Genomic DNA, 19,893 nt, shown 5'->3' on the forward strand with positions numbered 1-19,893 from the left:
GTTAAATTAGTAGCTGTGAAGAGTAGCCACAGTACAGCTACAGCATCCCTATATCCATAGAAACAGCCACTGTTGCAGCAATAACCATATCTACAGTTCAACCATAGCTCAACCAGCCAGGCATAGCCACGGCTGGTCACAGCTAGTATACTGCATTTCCAAAGGTTGAACGTTGAAGGACCAGTGTATAGGATTCAGTTGCATTTAGCAGTGAGTTTACAAATTGCAACTAACTGAAAACACCTCCCCCCTCACCCTACACTTCCAATCATGTAGGAGAGCCTACGGTGACGGCGAAACTCGCGAAAAACGCGAAAGTCCCTCTCTAGAGTCAGTATTTGGTTTGTCCGTTCTCGGCTACCGTAGAAACATGGCGGAGCAACATGGCGGGCTCCGTTAAAGAGGACCCGCCATGGACGTATAATATGAGCTCTTGTAATACATCCGTGGGACCCGCTCACTCCGTAGTTATTTGTAAGTTTGTTAACGTTTAAAAAAAATAAAGTCAGGCTTTGTGTGGCCTCTACTGCCACCAGTGGTGATACCGGGCAACTAATTCTGGTGAAAACTCAGCAGCGAGTGTACCCAACTATTCTAATGGGAGGAAACACTATTTGACTGGGAACAGACTTTGACACAGAGAGGAAAGAAAACATGTCTTCAGATGAGGTGAAATGACTTTTCTTTTGGTTCTATTATCATCACATCCCTTGTGCTTATGCTCTCGGTATCGTGACCGTCAACAACTGAACCCACAGCAATTGTGTTATGTAGCGTTACTTGCAAAAGCGCACTGATTTACTATCAGCAGGGTCTCGCCTCGGCAGAACTGTAGCCATGGCAACAATCAAGTTAGTGAGAGGCCCAACATGTAATATGTCCCAGTAACGTCCACATCATCTTAGCGCCGAAAATAGAGTATAGTCTGATGGCTGCTGGTATGTATTGAAAAGGGCTTTTAAATACCCGACAAACAGGACGGTTTGGCTATTACGGTTACTATTACTAACTATTACTATTCGTGACAAAAATAAAGCCGGTTGCGAGAGGTAGTTCGTGTAACTTAGTCTAACGTTGCTGTGCTTTATAGTCACCTTCCTAACAGGGATATTGAAACGCAGCAACAATCAGTGACAACAGAAAAAAAGTAATAGTTAACGTTAGCTAACATATGCAGAGCAGAAGCCAATGTTGGAAGTTACATTACCGGTGAAGTAAAGCAGACAGCATACATCCACTTAAATTTTGTCATTCTATTTTCCATGCTGTATTTCTGTAATTTGTCTTTCTTGTTCTACTCTGTCACACACAACATCTATTGCATGTCTGTCCGTCCTGGGAGACAGATCCCTCCTCTGTTGCCCTGAGGCAAATGTGTGATTTGTGATACTCAGGGTCAGCTGTTGCTTCACTTCTTTCCACTTTATTATTGTTGGACCATGAAGGGTTAATTCTGTCTGACTCTGTTTGTTATTTTATTTTTTTGTCCTACAAACCTCCGGCTGATTTTACTTTTTTCTTACCTGTAACACTCAATGCTCCGGTTAATGGTGGCTGTCGAATTTCCACCAACATGTTTGTTTTGGTCGCCGTCCTTCTTGTTCTTATGTTGTATTATGGCTGGTAAACAATAAAGTGAATCACTACCGCCACCTACTGCTGTGAAAGTGTGTCATCGATGTCTTTGGTTTTACGTCGAAACCTTTGTTCTCACCTTGTTGCTTGGGGACACAGATATGACAGTACATTTTTTAATGAGAAATAATTAACTTTTTGTATATTTATCAGAGGTGGAAACTGACTAAGTAGCCTACATTTATTTAAGTGCTGTCCTTAAGTACAATTTTGAGGTTCTTGTACTTTACTTGTGTATTTCCATTTCATAATACTTTATACTTCCACTCCAGTACATTTCAGAGGGATATATTGTACTTTCTACTCAACTACATTTATTTGACAGCTTTAGTTACTTTTCAGATGAAGATTTGACGCAACCGATAATAAAACAACCTTTTAAAATACAACACATTGTTTAAGATGAAACCAGTGGTTTCCAACCTTTTTGGCTTTTGACGTCTTACAAAAAGCAGTGTGTAGTCAGGGTCACATTTCAGATGTCTGAGTGTGAATAGTGATTTTTCCCTCTAAACTTCTCACATTTCATTTTAATAAATGTTCAAATGATCCAATATTTACCCAAAAATCAAAGATTAGAGAGAAAGTCCAAAAAACTGAAAACAGATTTGTATATCGGAACGGAGTTTTTTCCTCTTTCCTGAATCATCTCATGACACCTCATAAATCCCTTGGCTTTATCTGGTAACCCTTTGGAAGGGCCTGACCCCTAAGTTGGGAACCACTGGACTAAACTAGCTAACTGTATATAAAGTAGTTGAAACTAGCTCCACCTCCAGCAGCTACAACAGTAACATACCGCTCTAACACTGATGCTTCAGTATTAATAATCTAATGATGTCATATATAATAATATACCAGTCAGAGGGATGAAAACAGTACATTTACTTTAATACTTTAAGTACATTTTGCTGCTAATATGTATGTACTGAAGTCATCTGACATTATTTCTGCACGCCAAAATCATAATAAAGATTTGAGGAATTTTGGTGTTGCTATTTTTCAATATCCATGCAGACACACATGCACATACACAGAAAGAAATTTGAAATCAGTGGCAGCCAACACGCTCATGATTTGGCACCATGCTATTACCTTGCTATCACTCAAGAGGTAAAATTGCACTTGAATGCAACGCTATGATGCCTAAAAATAATATGTGTATGTGTGTGTGCATGTATGTGGATGTGTGTGTATGTAACATTTCCATATGGACAGCCTAATATTGTATTTTGCATGGAAAAAACACACAGCCCAGCCATCAATTTATTCCACTTTTCCTAATCAGCAGCGAGGCCAAGGATGTCTCCATACATATTCATGCTGCTCTGGAGACTCAGAGAGACGATACATTTACAGCCTACATTTACCATATTACCCTTAATGTTATTAGACCAGCAAACACAATTTAGCCAAATATAAGTCATACATAAGTAATTTAGAAAATGAGACAATATTAATTGTGCGATCGTCATCCAGTTTTAATCCCGTTTGTGTGATAGCACTTCAATTTCTGGAATTGAATGCGCCTGGCTGAATAAATTAGTACAATCAATGTATGACTAGATTCTTTGTCATGTGGACACACTCTGTGCAAATCTATGCAAATGTCTTACGAAGAGAGGATAAGAGAAACTCTTCTTGGCTAACAAAGCTCTTGATGATTGTAGCCTATCTGACATGGTGGTGTGATGTCATTTTCACACTCTCAGAGGGAAAAGAGAGAATAAAAGAGGAGAAAAATATGATGAGGGATACAAAAAGAGAAGGCTTCAAAATCTTCTGTAGGTAAATGATCATGCAGATCATCAGAGGCTACACATGGGTGTCCATGTCGGGTACACCAAGCTTACTTAACAGTTTTTATTGATGCTTGTGTGAGCATAAAAAATATATTATCATTTTGTTGGCAAACAAAAACAGCAGGCAATATTTTCCTCTTCAAATGTATATGTATGTTATTTAAGAGAGTCTCTTATTTCCATTTAGCCAATATCTCTGGTCTGAAGTCATAGTTAAGTTCCTTCTACCCTCCGTCCACTTGTTATTTTTCCTCACCTGCCTTACTCCCTATATTTCTATATTTCTATCCTCTCCGTCCACAACCTTCCCCTTCTTCCTTCTTCCTACCCCCCTTTTGCTTTCTCCATTTTTTCCCCCCTTTTCCACCCCTTTCCTCCCTACCTCTATCCTAGCCCCTAGCCACCTCCCCTCGCCTCCTCTCCCCTCCCTTTGCTCCTCTCTGCCTGGTATTGATTAGAAGGCGAACCTCTAATCTCCTTAAGGTCATTAGGAACACTTAATTAAAACCTAGTTAGAATGCCTTTGTTCAACCAAAGCAAATTGCAGCTGTTCAAACACGATTAGTATGATAACACAAAAACTTGTCGGCAGGGAAAAAATATAAGAGAGGGTCTTTTTTTGGTAGAAATGTTTACATAATTTAAATGCAGGCCGCTTACGCACACAGTGGAAGTCTAAACCACTGTATACTTCAGCTTGTGCTTTGGCTGTGTGTATTTTGTGATTGTTTATCTTTTCCTAGTGGATGTTCAGCTTTATGAAACTAGAAGATTTATTATAAGTTACTGGGGAAAAATGTAAATCAGAACATTTGTTTAAATTAATGTTTTTATCCATGATGAGTTAGTTCAATGAGAGTGGAATGAATAGAAGCAATAGAAAACTTGCCTATGCTTTATGACATTTCACATAGTTGAGGTTTATTGGTCCCAAGTGAAACAAAGATAAGATTTCTAAAAAGACAGTTCATCTGATGTGAGGAAAGTGGTCAATTAATAAGATGTGTAACATTTGAGGATGATTTTCTCCTTGTGTCATGCGTCCACACTGTCAGTATTCAGACGTCCTTCATGACCTCACACTGCACGTACAGATTTCACCAGAAGCAAACATTGAGAAAAGAAACAAAACATTTTAAATTTGATTATTTTAATCTACATTGTTACAAGGACGATGAATGAAAACTTGCCAACTCCTTTGCCTGTCCTTTTTTTCCTCCATTTAAATATTTTTTGGAATGAGCTTCCTTCATTTCTCATATTGAGATTTGGAACTAATCACAACTCATTCAACAGAGTGACTTTAGTAAACACTATGTCAGATCTTCCGTCTCGTCCTCTTTTTGAAAACTGATACTAATTGTAATTGTAAAGGTTTTATTGATCATGCTTTTGATTAATACATCTCCAAAGTAAAAGTGCCCTTGTGATTTGGTGCATTATATGTATTTGGGGTTTTTTGCCTGCTTCTTTCCTGTTTAACGTAATTTCATTAACTCTACACTGCTTACACACATTTTACATTACTTAGCTTATATGTACAAAATATCTTTGCGATTTAGATTTTTTGTTTATTCACTTTAATTTAATTTTGATGAGACTGGAGTTATTAAAACATTTATTCATTTTACAGTTTTACTTAATAAGTGTGTAAAGGATCAGGCCTATAGTTTGTAGAAAGTTGCAACTTGTGTCCAGGTTTGACAGCACAGCTGAATAGTAGATGCACATAGTCATAGAGGAATCATGAGTGAATGATTTCACATAATGTGTCCATTCATTCATCCTATTGCGACATTGTTCCCTGTTTTTTTTCCCCCTGGATTTTTAGATGTTTGTCATCCTTCTCATAATGTATGATACCATTAAATCGTGATGTGGTATTTTGGTAAAAACATATTTGACTGATATTATATGATTATGGTTTCCAACCCACACACTCTCTGGCCGGAGCGGATCACCGTCGCCTAGCGACGGCGGTAGCGTTGCTGTTTCCTCTGAGAGCCACTTGTCTGAAACCCAGACGCATCCCACGTAGGTGGGGGGTAAAGCATTACTAGCAGGCAGGGGGTAATTATTTAAATCGCGTATTAATGCCTTGCTGTCACGGACAATCTTTAGTATTCTGTAACAGATGCAAAACGGATATGTCGCACTGTTTGTTCTCATGCCGCCCCCGCGGCTCTCAAGTTTGCGTTACTTGGTCCACAACAGTGTAACGCTCCATCGTCGTTACTTTGTGCCCAATATCCTGCCGCCTCTGCTCTGCGCTGCTGGCCAGATGGCGGCTCGCTGTAATCTCCTTAACACCGCGCGCCGCATGTTCAGAATGAGGTAAGACAGGAAGAAAAAAGAGGAGCCTCGTCAAGTAAAATTGTACTGGCATTCAGTCTAGGCTAGAACAACGGATAAAGTCATGTTTGGAAAGGACTATTTTTTCTACTGGAGCGGCGTCTGCTGACAGACAGGTGTGTGGAGAAATACAGGTAGCTTGTTTTGTCCGACTCATGCCAGAGCAACAAGTTGAATGTTTGTTGACGCTGCACTTGTGATGGGGATAGAGCTATGTGCTGGGAATCCACAACAACAGGTAAACCATGAGGAACTACCAGATATTATAGCGTGTTACCATATCTGCTTAGATTTACACATTTTTACAGCATATATCAATACATAGTAGCACCGTTATTAGATACACTGTGAGCTTTTACATCTATTTTTCTAACCGACATAATGGGCAAGAGGGTCCAAGTAATTCAACACTGCAGAGATGACTGTACTGCTGGCCTCTTTTTGTGTGTCAAAATGTGAAATTGAAGCTGATAAGTATTGTAATGAAGAGAGCTTTGGCCTAAGCCTCAATTTCCAACAAACCTATGTGAAAAACAGCCCAATAGTATAAAAACCTGGAGGCCAGATGCCAGGAGGAAAAAAGGGCATGTTTAATTCAATGGAAAATGAAGAAAAAGAGGAAAGCAATGTAGCAGTATCAGTTGAGCTGTGCCTCCATCAAGCTGTACATGGTAGTGTAGGCTTTGGCTTGGGAATAGCCTGCATGGCATTTCAGTCTCCGCAGATTTGTCTCATGTTGGATTTTGGTCTGACCACGTCTCTCTTTCCCTCTCTCCTTCTCTCTTTTCCCTCTCTAGATTGTGAAATCCTACCTATCATGTGAAGGCTTTGGTTGTGGTTCGTGTGTGAGGATGTGTGTGTGTGTGGGGGTGCGAGGGACAGAGACAGTGTAACGGAGAGCTAAGCTTCGTAGCCTCACCCCGGGGGCACTGGCCTGTAAAAAGAAATGTCCCTGTAACCCTGGAACCATGAAACCATGACAGCCATCACTTATTCAAGCACTGCTCGAAGACCTCCGAAAGAAATCCAGGTTCTTGAACATCCCTCTGCCTCTAGGAATGTTCCAGAACCCGTGTCCAAGAGTCTAGATCCTCGGAACATGCAGGAGCAACCGCAGAATCAGATTCTGGATTCTTGTGGGGTCAAAGGCCGGAAATGGTGTGAAGAGAAAGGAGGCCGGAAAAATGAGGGAGGAAAACTGCAGAGGAAGAGACAAACATGGGGCAGAGGAGTCAGCAAAGAAAGGATGAAGAGAGGAGGAAAAGAGCAGCGAGGCAACAGGAAAATTGGAAAAGATCGTAAAGGAAGCTGGGGAGAAAGGGTGGACGGGAAGGACAAAAGTGAGACAGATGTCTCTGGGATTCTGTCAGTAGCTGAAAGAGATGATGAGACCAAGCAGAGTGAGAAATGGATGGAGAAACGCAAGAGCTGGTCTGCCTTTTTGTGGAAGTTCCCCTTGAAGAACAGCACTGCGGAAGAGATGAAGAAAGAGAAAAACATCATGAAAGGGATGAGGCATGGTCATATCTTCCTCTGGTTACCTCTCTTCTTCCTCAGCCTGTGTCCAAAACCTGCTTCATCACTGGTAAGTAGATCCAAAGTCTGTGGAATAGTGAGTAGTGGATTATTGAATGACTATTAAATTGAACTTTTTCACAGCAGACATTTTGACTTCTCCTAGTAGGAAAAGCACTGTTTTATTCAAGTGTCCCATTAAGTCACGACAGTGAGCACACACGCACAACACCAGGACCCTGAAACTGAAGCAGCGAGATGGAATTCAGCGATTATTTTGTTTTGTTTTTTACACCGGTGCTTTTCCCACTGTCATATGTCAAAATGTCGTCTGTGAAAATATTGGAAGCTACTGTAAAATTAATGACTATACAATATGTTCTCTGTGTCTTTTATTCTCTTTCAAAGTTATTGATAATTTTATTGAGAGCAACTGTCCTTACACATTTTAAATGCACTGCATACATACAGTACATAACATGTACTCTATTTGTAGATTTATCCACAAAATGTGTCATAACCCTGTTCTGTAACCAATATTCTATTTCATTTTATAGCACTTTGAATGAGATTCTTCAAATTGCTAAAATGGCATGATAGGTTATTATTGTGTCCAAATTTTTCATATTGCTGTTGCCACAAATAAGTAAACAATGCAAGAGAGACTCAGATTAAAAGGAAAGATCACACTTGTTCAACCTTCTTCATTCCCAGGGACATTTCCCACGAATGGAGAACATCGCTGCCTTCAAACCTGTGTCCACATCTCCGGCTCGTTCCACCTGTGGGCTTCCAGAGCGGAGCAGCTACTGCCAGTCAGCCTCTTCACAGACTGAGCTGCTGATGTGCTATCAGGCCTTCTGTATCCAGGAGTGTCCTTATAGATCCTCTACACCTCCATACGCCCCACTGCTACTACCAGCACACAGGTAATTAGATGATTTGTTCAAATTCATAGGAATGTTCTTAAGGTTTTTTAGAAGCCTACATGATTCTTCATGACCTCTGCCCTTTCAGTCTGTGCAAAATAAAAAAAAACATACTTGCATTGGCTTGTACGGTGTTAATGCTTTATGTTCAGGAATAAATCAGGAGTCGAGGTGTTTAATTTTGGTTTGATTTGGCTGTGCTGTAATAGATCTTTTATAATATATCTAATATATCTCTCTAATTTTAGCATATGACTGTCTTGCATACTGTATATTCATGAGTGATGTAACACACTTTTAAGATCCTTTAAGGAGAAAATATTAACCTATTCTTTTTTTTCCTACACCAGGGGTACTTGTGTAACTGAAGACATTAATGACACTCGTCCTGGGATTCAGACAGAGTATGAGACTCGAACCACCTCCGGCTCAGACGGGGTTTCTAGCAGATCCGGTAGTGTGATGTTTCGGCCAGTCCAGCAGGGATGTCTGGTCTCTCCCCCCTCACAGAATCTGGGAGCTTTAGGATCCCTCACCCTGGCATTGTGGATGAAACCAAGCTCTCCTGGGGAGATGTGAGTTTAACTTTTGTAATTTCTCTGAAAGAAAAAGAATAGCTGTTAGTTGAATAGTTGGAGACATCATGCATTCTTTTACAGTAATAGAAGTATCAAGTAGAAGTATCTATTTACAAATGTTATCTTACAGTACATAATGTATGCTGAGCATTACAGAACGTATGGATACATAATTGATGGATGGATGGATCTTATTTAGCTACTTCTCTCTCTGAATCTGCTGTAACTCTATTAAATGACATATTTTCTCTTATTTAATGCAAAGACGCAAAGGTCAAATACAGAGAAGCTGTGCATGAGTGTACATGACAGGCAGTTGGTGTTTTCTGTGTGTGTATGACTGTATATAAGAAAACATATTAATTGAAATTCTGATTTTGATTGAAGTCAATGATCTAAACTCATCACAGAATGTGATTCATCATGAACAGTACCGAACTGAGAAATATAACAGGTTTAAAAATGTTAAATTGTATGTTAGCCAGTGATAATTTGTATAAATAACTGATGGATAGATTGATCTTAGCTAGCTATTAGTTTCTGATGTCAGTGAAAATGATGAGCCCTAAAGACACTAAAGTCATTTTTATGGGAACAATAACATTGTGTTACATATAGCAAGCTTTGGTAAAACTGGTTACAGAAGTGGCTCTAATAGCTCTAACAGTTATCAGACAGTGCACATTGCCTAGTTAAAAACATGTTGTTACTCAGTTAGCTGTGTTTTTTGTATACTTTCAACACTGGGTCACAGTTCAGGTACCTAAAACCTGACTCAGGGCAGAACACACATGGTGGGTAAAAAGGCATCTTTATGTTGGCAAAGAAAAGGCAGTCAGACCAATTGAAAAATCTAGAGGTCTGAGGCAGACACACAGTCATCGGAACGGGAACAGATAGGTAGGAGGAAGGGATGGCTGGTGATTTGGTAAGGCATGGCACGTCTGGAATGATGTGGTTAGTTAGTTTATACAACACAGAGATTGACCAGATGAACCAGAGGCAGAACAGGAAAGAGAGGAGGATGAAGAAACAATGTCTTGTACTGGATGTATTTTATTAAGTTTAAACATTTATTACAACTTACACTGTAATTAAAGATGGGTTTATTTGTTCTCCATGTATCTCACAGTGACATTAAAACCATTTTTAAAACAGAAACGGGAAATAAGCATTCAAATAGTTAATTCTCCTGCTTTTTAAAATAGACACTTGTGTGTCATGTGCATGATTCACAAATACCGATGTACAGAAATAGAATAGTCTAACACCATCAAATACAGCTTCCCTGCCAGAACACACTGCTGTCCTGATGCATAGTGAAATGTCTGTTCTGATATATCTAAAATGATTTTCAAACATTGAAAAGAAAGTGAAAGCTCTGCGGTATTGATCTAATAACAAGGAACAACTGGGTCAGGTCTGGTCAGGTCAATATCACCATCAGGAAATGTTAGCCAACTGCCTGTCATGTCCTACTTAGACATGTTGTTTGTGAGAGACAGGGGATGAGAGTGTGTTCATATGTTTCAGACAGGGTTGAGATGGTGCAGAGTTACACACACTGAGATCAACTTGCAATCACACACACACATGCATGCACACACACACACAAAAGGTACATGTACGCACAGAAAGAGATCAGTTAGCTCTGCTCGGCAACTCTATCTCCTTCTCCATCATGCAACACTTAAAGTAGATTGTGTCGAACAACATTGACTGCTTTGTTTAAAAAAAATGAGCTACAATGCATGCATGGCCACTTGGATTGTATTTGTTATAGTGTTCATGAATGAAACTTAGCTAGTAATGTAGTTGTTGTTAGAAATACACATCTCTTTGACTAATAAAGATTAGATAAATTACTTTGCTAATCAGGACACATAAAATTATGTAGTGAATCTGTCTTAGGACATGATCAGGAATGGTTGGCTTTATGTGAACTAATAAATGGTTTTGTTGAAGAGATAAAGTACGTCAACATTCACATATTCAGCAATGTGATTAAAAGATAAACGTGACTGATAACTTTGCAGTGGTGTCAGGTCTGAAGAAAGACCAAGTGCAACACTAGACAGGTTGCATGTGTACTCTAGTAACTGACCGGATGTTCAGTTTAAATGTGGCTGTCAGTTAAGTTAAACTCTCAGAAGGAGAATCAGACTAAGATCAGATCCCTCCTTTAAATTTCATGCTGTGATTTTGTTTGTGAAGTTGTCTGTCCAGGGATTCTTGTCTCGGTGTGCCGAACATGACACCTGTACGGCTGAAAGCATCTGAATGGAAGTAATATCTCTCCCCCCACTCTGTCCCCTTCTCTCTCTCTCTCTCTCTGTTGCTGTCATTGGCTATCAGTCTTTTGTTGTACAGACGATCATGGCTGCCATCAAAGAAGCCAGATGAAAGGAGGTCTCTATCCTCACCTCTGTCCATCTCTTCTCACCCCTCTTTTTGTCTCTCTCTCTCTCTTTCTCCCCTTCTTCTGAACAATGAACAGAGCCAGCCACCTGTTCTTACAAATGATAGTTTTGACTGTACAAAGGCTTCACTTTCAGAAATTGATTATTAGGTTATGTTTATAGTTTACTAGACTTTTTGTATATGGACAATACATGGCAGAAATGCACAAACACGTGATGTTAAATATAACAGAAAGACTGATTTGTTGGCATTATTACAAAAAAGTTTGTAAAAGTTTTTTTGCTCCTCCCAGCTGTTGACGCCTTGTCTTTTTCTTTGTTCTGCCCCAACATTGGATTAAATAAATCAGAATTCTTATATAAAAAGCAAAAGCACCTTTGACACAAGAAGCATTCTCAGTCCACTAAATCATATTTATATCAGATATAACTCTCACCAATTTGTACTTTATTTCTTCTTGCACTTATTCTCTATCTGTCCCACTCACAGGTTCACACACACACACACATGCATGTGAAGACATTCATACACATGCTCTTTTTCTCATGCATACATCTATCTGTGATTTATAGGGTATGCTGCTCTGGGTTCATAAAAGCCATGATTTCCCATAAAATGTCAGCGATGGTGGTTAATATGACACGTGGAGGGTGTGCGTGTGTGTGTCTGCACCCAGTGTAGCAGCAGAAACCTAGCAGTCATGTAAAATATTAATATTCCATGTGTAAATGTCAGAATGAGAGACTGCACGTAGTGGCGCTCGACTCCATGGGTTTTGGAGTCCACTCTTCTTTGTGTTTTCTGGGTTAAGCTGAAACAATTCCTCACTGCCAAATATTCAAATGGACTGTCTCCTGCTGCTGAAATAGTGAATAAATTCATAAATATTGTTTATTGACACTGTATATATGTGTGTTTTTGTTTCTTAGGATGCTGCTGGAGAAGAGCTCAGGGCAGAAGTTAGTTTTTTCTGTGACCGTGTCTGAGCAGGTGGTCACCCTGCGGTACGGTCAGTACAGCAGTCAGACTCTTCTAATGGTCAGCTTCAGAACAGAGGGACGACTTGCACTGGAGAGGTGGACGCACCTTGTTTTGCAGGTAACAAAACACACATTACATCAAAAACACATACACAGACAATGCCTTACACTTTCCATACATTTAAAAAGCATGCACAGTATGTCCCATGTGGAAAACTAACTGCACCCCATTTATTCTCTGTGAAGTTCACTCATTTATTCATTTCTAATTGGTGGTTATATTCAGATGTTTGTGGGTACTCTGATGTAGTACTGTTGTCATGTAATTTGTGGGTGGTGTTGGTATGGTGGAGATACTGTACAGTAGATTAAAGTTTGGTAGACTCCTTAGGTAAAGATCCTTAGGTAAAAGAAAAAAAAAATATATATATATATAAAAGGAAAAACTTTTAATTTCTGTAAGTAGTGTAATATGTAATATAACTAGGGCTGGGCGATATCGACAAAATCAAATATCGCAATATTTTTGACCAGATACCTCAATATTGATATTGTGACAATATTGTAGGGATGACTAATGGTGCTTTCACAAAATATTTATACAATGAGATTTTTGATAAATAATCATCAGTAATGTGGATATAATGACTAAGTGGGTAAAGGCAAATAATAGAACAGCTACAACAGTCTGGTAAGTTCAGAAAATTACATAATTTCTGTAATGCAGTCTTTAAGACCAGGAAAAGACAACACTGATGCCATATCACAATATTATGATATCCAAAATCTAAGATGTTATCTGGTCTCATATCACGATATTGATATAATATCGATATATTGTACCAGCCCTAAATATAACCATGTATGAATTTATTTCATTTTATTCATTTTCTTTTCGTTACTTCTTTTTCGTTATTTTCTCAGAACAGGTTGACCCAAGTGGTACATCAACTAGAAATTTTAGAAGGCATTAGAGGTTAGAAATAGAAGGCTGTCATGGACAAAAAAGGCTTTCATTAGCTCTGATTTTTTCTGAAATGGCAGCTATTGGAGTGGGAAAGAGTCTTGAGACCCCAAATGATTGTGTGTGTGTGTGTGTGTGTGTGTGTGTGTGTGTGTGTCTAGTCTGTTTAAGAGTATCATTTTACAGATTGCTCCACTGGACAATCTCTCTTTCAGCATCTCTGAATAACACCAGGGCTAGTAGGGAAGAAAACATGGTCACCATGACAAGCCTTATCACTATAAGTGTCTGTAATTTAAGTTGTTTGATTGTCTGCTTTTTATCAGTATAATCTTTGGACCCACATTTTTTTTTGACCTGGCACCAGTTTTTGAGAGCCCTTATTACAGTTTGTCTGCAACACATTTTCAAAACAAAGCACAGGTGATCGATTTGAAAGAATTTACATTTACTACATTTCATGTGGTAAATGTAAAATGTATGTAGCAAATCACAAAAAGTAATGGAAGAACAAAATCTCACGTCCTCTTTTGAATTAGATGTGTAGCAGTTGGGTGTATTGGCCTGCCCAACATCTTTTTGTTGTAATATACTATACAGCTCTACATGATCATGGATCAGCTCTCCTTTACTGTTCCTCTAGTGCTGAGCAGCTATAATGTAATATAGTAAAATGTATTATACCACCACTGAAATGCTAGAAAAGGTTTTTCTATGAAACTGAAGATGATTGTTTTGAGGTTGTATTTACAACAAACAACAACAGATTAACAGGGCAAAGGGGAGCAGATCAGAATCTAGTGAATCTTCTGTCTGTAATAGCTACTTGTGGATGATTATGACAGTCATATTTCAAACTGAGTTTCCAGTAATTAACTTTTTTCTTGGTTTAACACATCCATCTGTGTATTCTATAACAAGCAAAGTATAGTTTTAAAAATAACAATGAAAGTGCCAAATGCAAGTAGATAAAAGGAATGTGTATTCATTGTTTTTTTTTTTTTTTTGGTTTAGCACAATTTAAGGCTAGAGTGAGAAGCCAGGAATAAAGCCAGGTTATACATGGTGACCAGTACTCAAAGGGAAAATTATTGTGCCAGGTCAGAAAATCTAATTCGACTGCTTTGTTTACTTGCTGGCTGATTGGTGTTGATGCATAGTACAGTAATTTAGCAGTTCAGAGTGTTGTTAAATGTGCTAAATGTGGCGCTGCTGATGGCTCAATCGCTCGCAACTCTGTGTGTACAGTATGTGTGTATTCCCCCGTAGGGATCAGGTGTTTATATATGTCTATTTACAGTATATATGTGTGTTTCACATGTCCATGTAGGCATGTGAAACTATAAGGCTCGTAGGCATTTTGCTGTAAGCACGTTTTGCTTGTGTGGTTTGGAGGTGTTTTGCAACTGTGTGTATGTGTGTGTGTGTGTATTCTCGTGAATCAGTCTGCCTTTAGTTTAATGGTTATGGTGATGTGATCTGCTTTGACCATTCAGAAGAATAACATAATCATCCTTGACACTCAAACACCATTCGCATACTCCCGTTCTCATGCATGCACACACACTTATCTACTCACTCTCTCACTCATACACACAGATACACACTCACATACTCACAGTTCAGCGATAATTTGTAGCAGTCTGTCAGCCACAATACAGACATTACCCTATGAAGGAGCTCGGTAATTTAGAAACCATCCTACACACACACACACACACACACACACACACTTCACACACACACACGCACACACACACACCAGTCATCTGTCGGTTTGAAAAGCTCAAAACACCAAAAAAGACAGTCAAAAGGAATACGGGTTTCCAAGTGCCAGGAGCAATTCACACACACACTCACATACACACATGCACACATGTACACACATGGTGCCACGAGCAAGGTGCTGTAGGGATGCTGGTGCTCCCTAGGTAGTTGTCTTATCTGATTATGGTAACGATGTAGAGAATAGTAGAGGAAAAAGAGGTAGCCTGGGGGAGGGAGGGATGGATTGAGAGAGGAGGAGAGAGGGGGGGAAGTGAGGGAAGTGGTTCAGTGTAGTGTGGTGATAATTTGAAGTCAGTATACTGTGGGACTTTCTGTACATTTTAGCAGAATTAATATTATGTATAATTAATTGTTGATATATACGCATACATACATACATACATACACATGATTTCGCCCAGTACAAAAACTGGAAGTGATAAGCAAGGCTCATTTATTATAAAAGAAATAAAATAAAATTGTGGCATTATTAATGCAAGTAGCTAAACTCGATAGGTAAACCAGGGTGCAGGTCCCCCCCCATGGCGTCCTGAGCCATGTGACGCTGGTGTTTAGACGATGGCTGCCTCCTACCACCATCTTTAGTCGTGATTAACAGTCTGGCTGGGTAGTGCAGAGCAGGGTTTAAGCCAAGGTTGTAGAGGTCCCTCATTACATTTGGCATGCATCTCCAAAACCTCCAAAGTTTAGCTTAGCTTCTGAGAGGGAGTCTCAGAAGCTACCACCAGACCTTTAGTCTGGAGCTTGTGGAAGCAGATTATGACTCATCTGGGTTTCTCCCTGGGCTTTGGTTTAGCGGCGAGGGCTGCAATTTAGCATTGTCACCAGCTAGGTCTGTACACTTCGTCTCTAAGGCCTGAATGCTCTGGCTAATCATTGCTGCATTTAATTTGAGAGAACCAATTCGCTGTTTGTGGTCTGAGAGTCTGAATTATGTCCAGCATTGTTTCAATGGCTACAAACACTGACTTCAAATCAGCTGATAGGGTGACTCTGTGATGTTCGAGCAGAGCAGTCAGAGCAGACATGTCTGTGTCACTAACTGAAAAGTCAGCTTTCTTGGTATTATCTTTTTTTGACTGTTTGCTGGACCCCAAAGTAATGGCTTTGTCAAAAACAGTACAAAAAAGTACTCTGTTTGGTAGAAGGCAACAAATAAGTGAATACTTGGGCAAAAACATGACTTCATAGTGTTAGTTATGGAAGCATAGAACAGAAGCAACTCCTTTGAAGTCTAGTTTACCATTTTAATTAGTATTATACATATACATATATATTACAGGGGCTGTCAGTTTGTGCATCCTATCCAGAGTCTCCTCACATTAATTAATGGTGTTATTGGCTGTAACTGCCAATTTACTGCCATGAAACTAGAGGCTCTCGATGTTGTTATTGTCATGTTCACCTGCGCCCAATCCACTGTAAATGCAGTACTGTTGAGAGGAACTGGATAACTTCTGTGTATCTAGTGAGTGAGTGAGTGAGTGAGTGAGTGGGCTTTACAGAGAGGCAGTTATCTAATATGCCTCAATGGCATGCTGTTCTATTATGTTATTGTAGTGAAAGGGGAACACACAACCTAAAAGTTGGAGATGTACTGTAAGTCTTATGGGAAATCTAGACATTGGAAAGGAAAATAATTCATGATTTAAATAACTTTGTGGTACTATCTTTTGGAGTACTTGTGATTGACTGTGTGCCTGGAGGACCCCCAGAGGGGTCTGTCTGTTAGTGCCTGAGCAAATCAGCATTATCGGAAGAGGCAGTGGCAGGGACAACCAGTCACACCGGTCCCATCACGACCAAACACAGCAGCGTGAATGTTTAACACTTGTGTGTGCACACACGTATACACACTCCCTTTTTGTCTTACTTTCTTACCATTAAACACACACACACACACATACATAACCTCCACACGAGATACACAATTAAACACAGAAACGGCAGGTTGCTTTTTTGTCAAAGGTCTCTTGCCTATTGATAAAGAGAGAGAGAAGAGAGGAGAAACAGAACTGTTAAGAAAATATGAAGTGGTACTACAGCTCTGGAGCAAAGTCTTACGCGAATGTTGGTAAACATGTATTTACCGTAACCAGAAGTCACCTATAAATGGTCAAATGTGCGTTCAGTGTCCCATGTCATGACTTAGGATTCTTAGAGTAACTCCCTTTTTCGCTTGATTTTGGTTAAGCCCCTATTTTAGCGCTGGTGCAGGATTCATCTTCAGTAGTGTTAATACAGACAGTACATGCATTATCTCAATATACCCTACTCCCAACTTTCAATATTCGAACCTTCAAGACGAGGGTACTGCTACTGTGACAGGCTGCTTAATGAATGTAAAGCATCTGTAAGGTATGTGTTTACTGTAAGAGTAATGTAACATTTGATATAAAGAGAGGAAAGAAATAGGACACATCAAAACCTTATGCAGATGGTTGATGACATATGCAGTAGCAGAAGTGTTTTGTGCATTTTTTTTAGTGTGTGCGGCTCCCTGGCAAAAAAGGCAACATTTTCACTCACACACATGCAAACTCTCACACAGTCCTGCACACTTTTCTCTCTGTCCCATGTAGCATGACAGAGACAGATTGTGAGACAGATGAGTATGTGCGTGTGTGTGTGTGTGCGTGTGTTCATGTGCATAGACTATATGTACAGGCATGGGGGCACTATTTGTGCATGTTTCTGTAGGCTATGCGTGTGTGTTTGCGTGCATGTAATTATATGTGTGTGTGTGCATATGTGTGGTTCCGTGCATGTGTGTGAAGGTGAGGCAAGGTTGTTACGTAGGGGTGAAGCGGACACCTCTATGTTTGCCCTCTGCCTGCTGGCACAGGAAGCAAAAGGGCACAAGGCTGGCATCAATTACATAGTGAGAGAGAAAGGTGTGTATGTGTGTGTGTGTGTGTGTGTGTGTGTGTGTGTGTGTGTGTGTGGTGGGGTTCAGGTTTTTCTGTCTTTAAATTCATTGATTTATTTATTTATTTTACATCAGCGTTTCATCCCAGTGTGCAATGTGGCTAGTGAGAGCAAGGCACTAGCACAGCCAGGGTTAGTGGTGTCATTCCCACTGGAGCTTTGAGATATGAGTGCTAAAAATGTGTGCAGCAAGGGCAGAAATATCCACTAAAGTACAAGTTTCATGGCATAGGTTAGTAGCGCTATTAAACGCAAAACAAATATAAAATATAACCACAATATTGTAAATGATAAACAAATCATATCAATATCAAACCAATGTTTCTGCCTAGTGCTACAATTCTGCACGGGCCTGAAATTGAGACCCTGAACCTGCTCATACTTCTGTCTGTAAGACCCAACCTTACTGAACCCACTGCCAAATTTAAAGGATAACTGGTTTATTTCAACCTGATCTATTTTCCATAAATGTGGCCATCATGGCTCTATGGGTCATGCTGACTTTGCACTCACCAGCTCGATTATAGAGATTTGGGGAAATGGCTTATATCGGGCCGAGCTGTCTGAGTCTCCTACAGCTTTCCAAATAAACATCATTTATGCATGTATCAATTGAAACGTTTGTCTCAGAGAAATTGCTGTCCTCAATTTGACTGAAGATTAAGATAGGGCCCTTGATTTGCTCAACTCGGACTACTGCTCAGATTTTGTCTGCCATCACTTATATCAAAATCACTTTGGAGACAGATCTTTTTGTGGATCTTACAGCGACCAATAACTTTTTCAATGTACATATGCACATGTGAGTGTTATTTTAAGACAGACTTGAAAAAATATGATCCAAATCCGAATGCGACCCAAATTACAAAGGCCGGAATGGATCCAAAACCTGATACTTTCTCGATCTGATACCTGAAACCCTGTGTAGATCTGTTGCGTAGCAGAACTCTACTCAGTGCATCTAAGCCCTGGTCCAAAATAATTTTTCTGCACATCTCTCCCCTCTCATAATGTGATAGTGTACAGTATATGTTCCTCCTTCCTTCCTTCCCTCCCATGAATGCCTCTCTTTTTTTTTAAAGAGACCCCTCTTTGCTTTCTGCTTAGAAAGAAAAAGTCTTAGAGACTTATGGTCTTTATTAAAAGGTTGGCATGTCATCTTATATATATGTCCCCCCTCTTTCTTTTTCTCTCTTTATCTTTTCTCTCAGCTTTTTTTTCTTCCTGAAGACGACTTTCCCTTTCTCTCTTTCTCTGCCTCATCTATCTCTCCTTCTCTTCCCCCTGTTTCATTGTCTCTCCCCCTCCACCTTCTTTGTCCTTCCCTCTTTTACTCTCATTTTCCTTACACACACACTGTCTCTCTCTCCCTCTCCATCTCCCTGGAGACAATTTTCTTTTCTTAAATAAACTGTCATAGCTAGTGTTAAATTATGGGCCTTACATGGTGTGAGCGCGGCAAGGCAAAGGCATGGGGCCCTGGGCTGGTATAAAACATGGATAATATGCTGTGAGAGGTAATTGTATCTTTTAGCGCTGGGATGAGTAGAACAAATGTGTCTCCTCTCTCTCTCTCTCTCTCTCTCCCTCTCCCTATTCTTTTATTCCTTTTCCTCCTCTCTTCCTCTCCCTATCTCTTTCTTTACACACTGCAGCCGTCCTAATATGATGGAGAGAATATTGGCTGTACATCAGAGCTGCTAACAGTTCATAGTGGGTAGGGGCAAGTATAGAGGGGGGGGAGAGAGGACTAAAGAAGGTGAGAGAGGCTTGGAGGGTGAATAACAAGGAGAGGGAGAGCAATAACAGGAGAGCAGAAGTGAGAGAGAGAGAGAGAGAGGGAGAAAGAGAGAGAAAGGTGACAGTGTGCCTGGAGATGCAAAAGTGGAGAGCTGGTTATGCGTTAAGTCACATTACACTTTTATTTTACATACTGCAGTTTACATGTGGAGAACTGGAATATATTTGAATATCAGCGACCTGTTTCCCAAAAGTATCCTG

At 39.8% G+C, this 19,893-nt stretch overlaps 1 protein-coding gene across 5 annotated transcripts in view; it reads left to right on the plus strand.

Annotated features, from left to right (window-relative positions):
* Positions 1-251: 251 nt before the first annotated feature.
* ush2a (Usher syndrome 2A (autosomal recessive, mild)) overlaps positions 252-19,893 on the plus strand; it is a 237,482-nt gene continuing 217,840 nt past the window's right edge. The window contains exons 1-5 of one of the 5 annotated variants that reach the window (XM_044346023.1): positions 252-669; positions 6,587-7,374; positions 8,019-8,233; positions 8,584-8,808; positions 12,162-12,330. In XM_044346023.1, coding sequence (XP_044201958.1) covers positions 6,766-7,374; positions 8,019-8,233; positions 8,584-8,808; positions 12,162-12,330 — 1,218 coding nt within the window. In that variant the 5' untranslated portion in view covers positions 252-669; positions 6,587-6,765. The other 4 variants (XM_044346054.1, XM_044346031.1, XM_044346045.1 and 1 more) reach the window with 4 other exon arrangements.

The sequence above is a fragment of the Thunnus albacares genome, chromosome 1, assembly GCF_914725855.1.
Source record: "Thunnus albacares chromosome 1, fThuAlb1.1, whole genome shotgun sequence".
NCBI lineage: Eukaryota > Metazoa > Chordata > Actinopteri > Scombriformes > Scombridae > Thunnus > Thunnus albacares.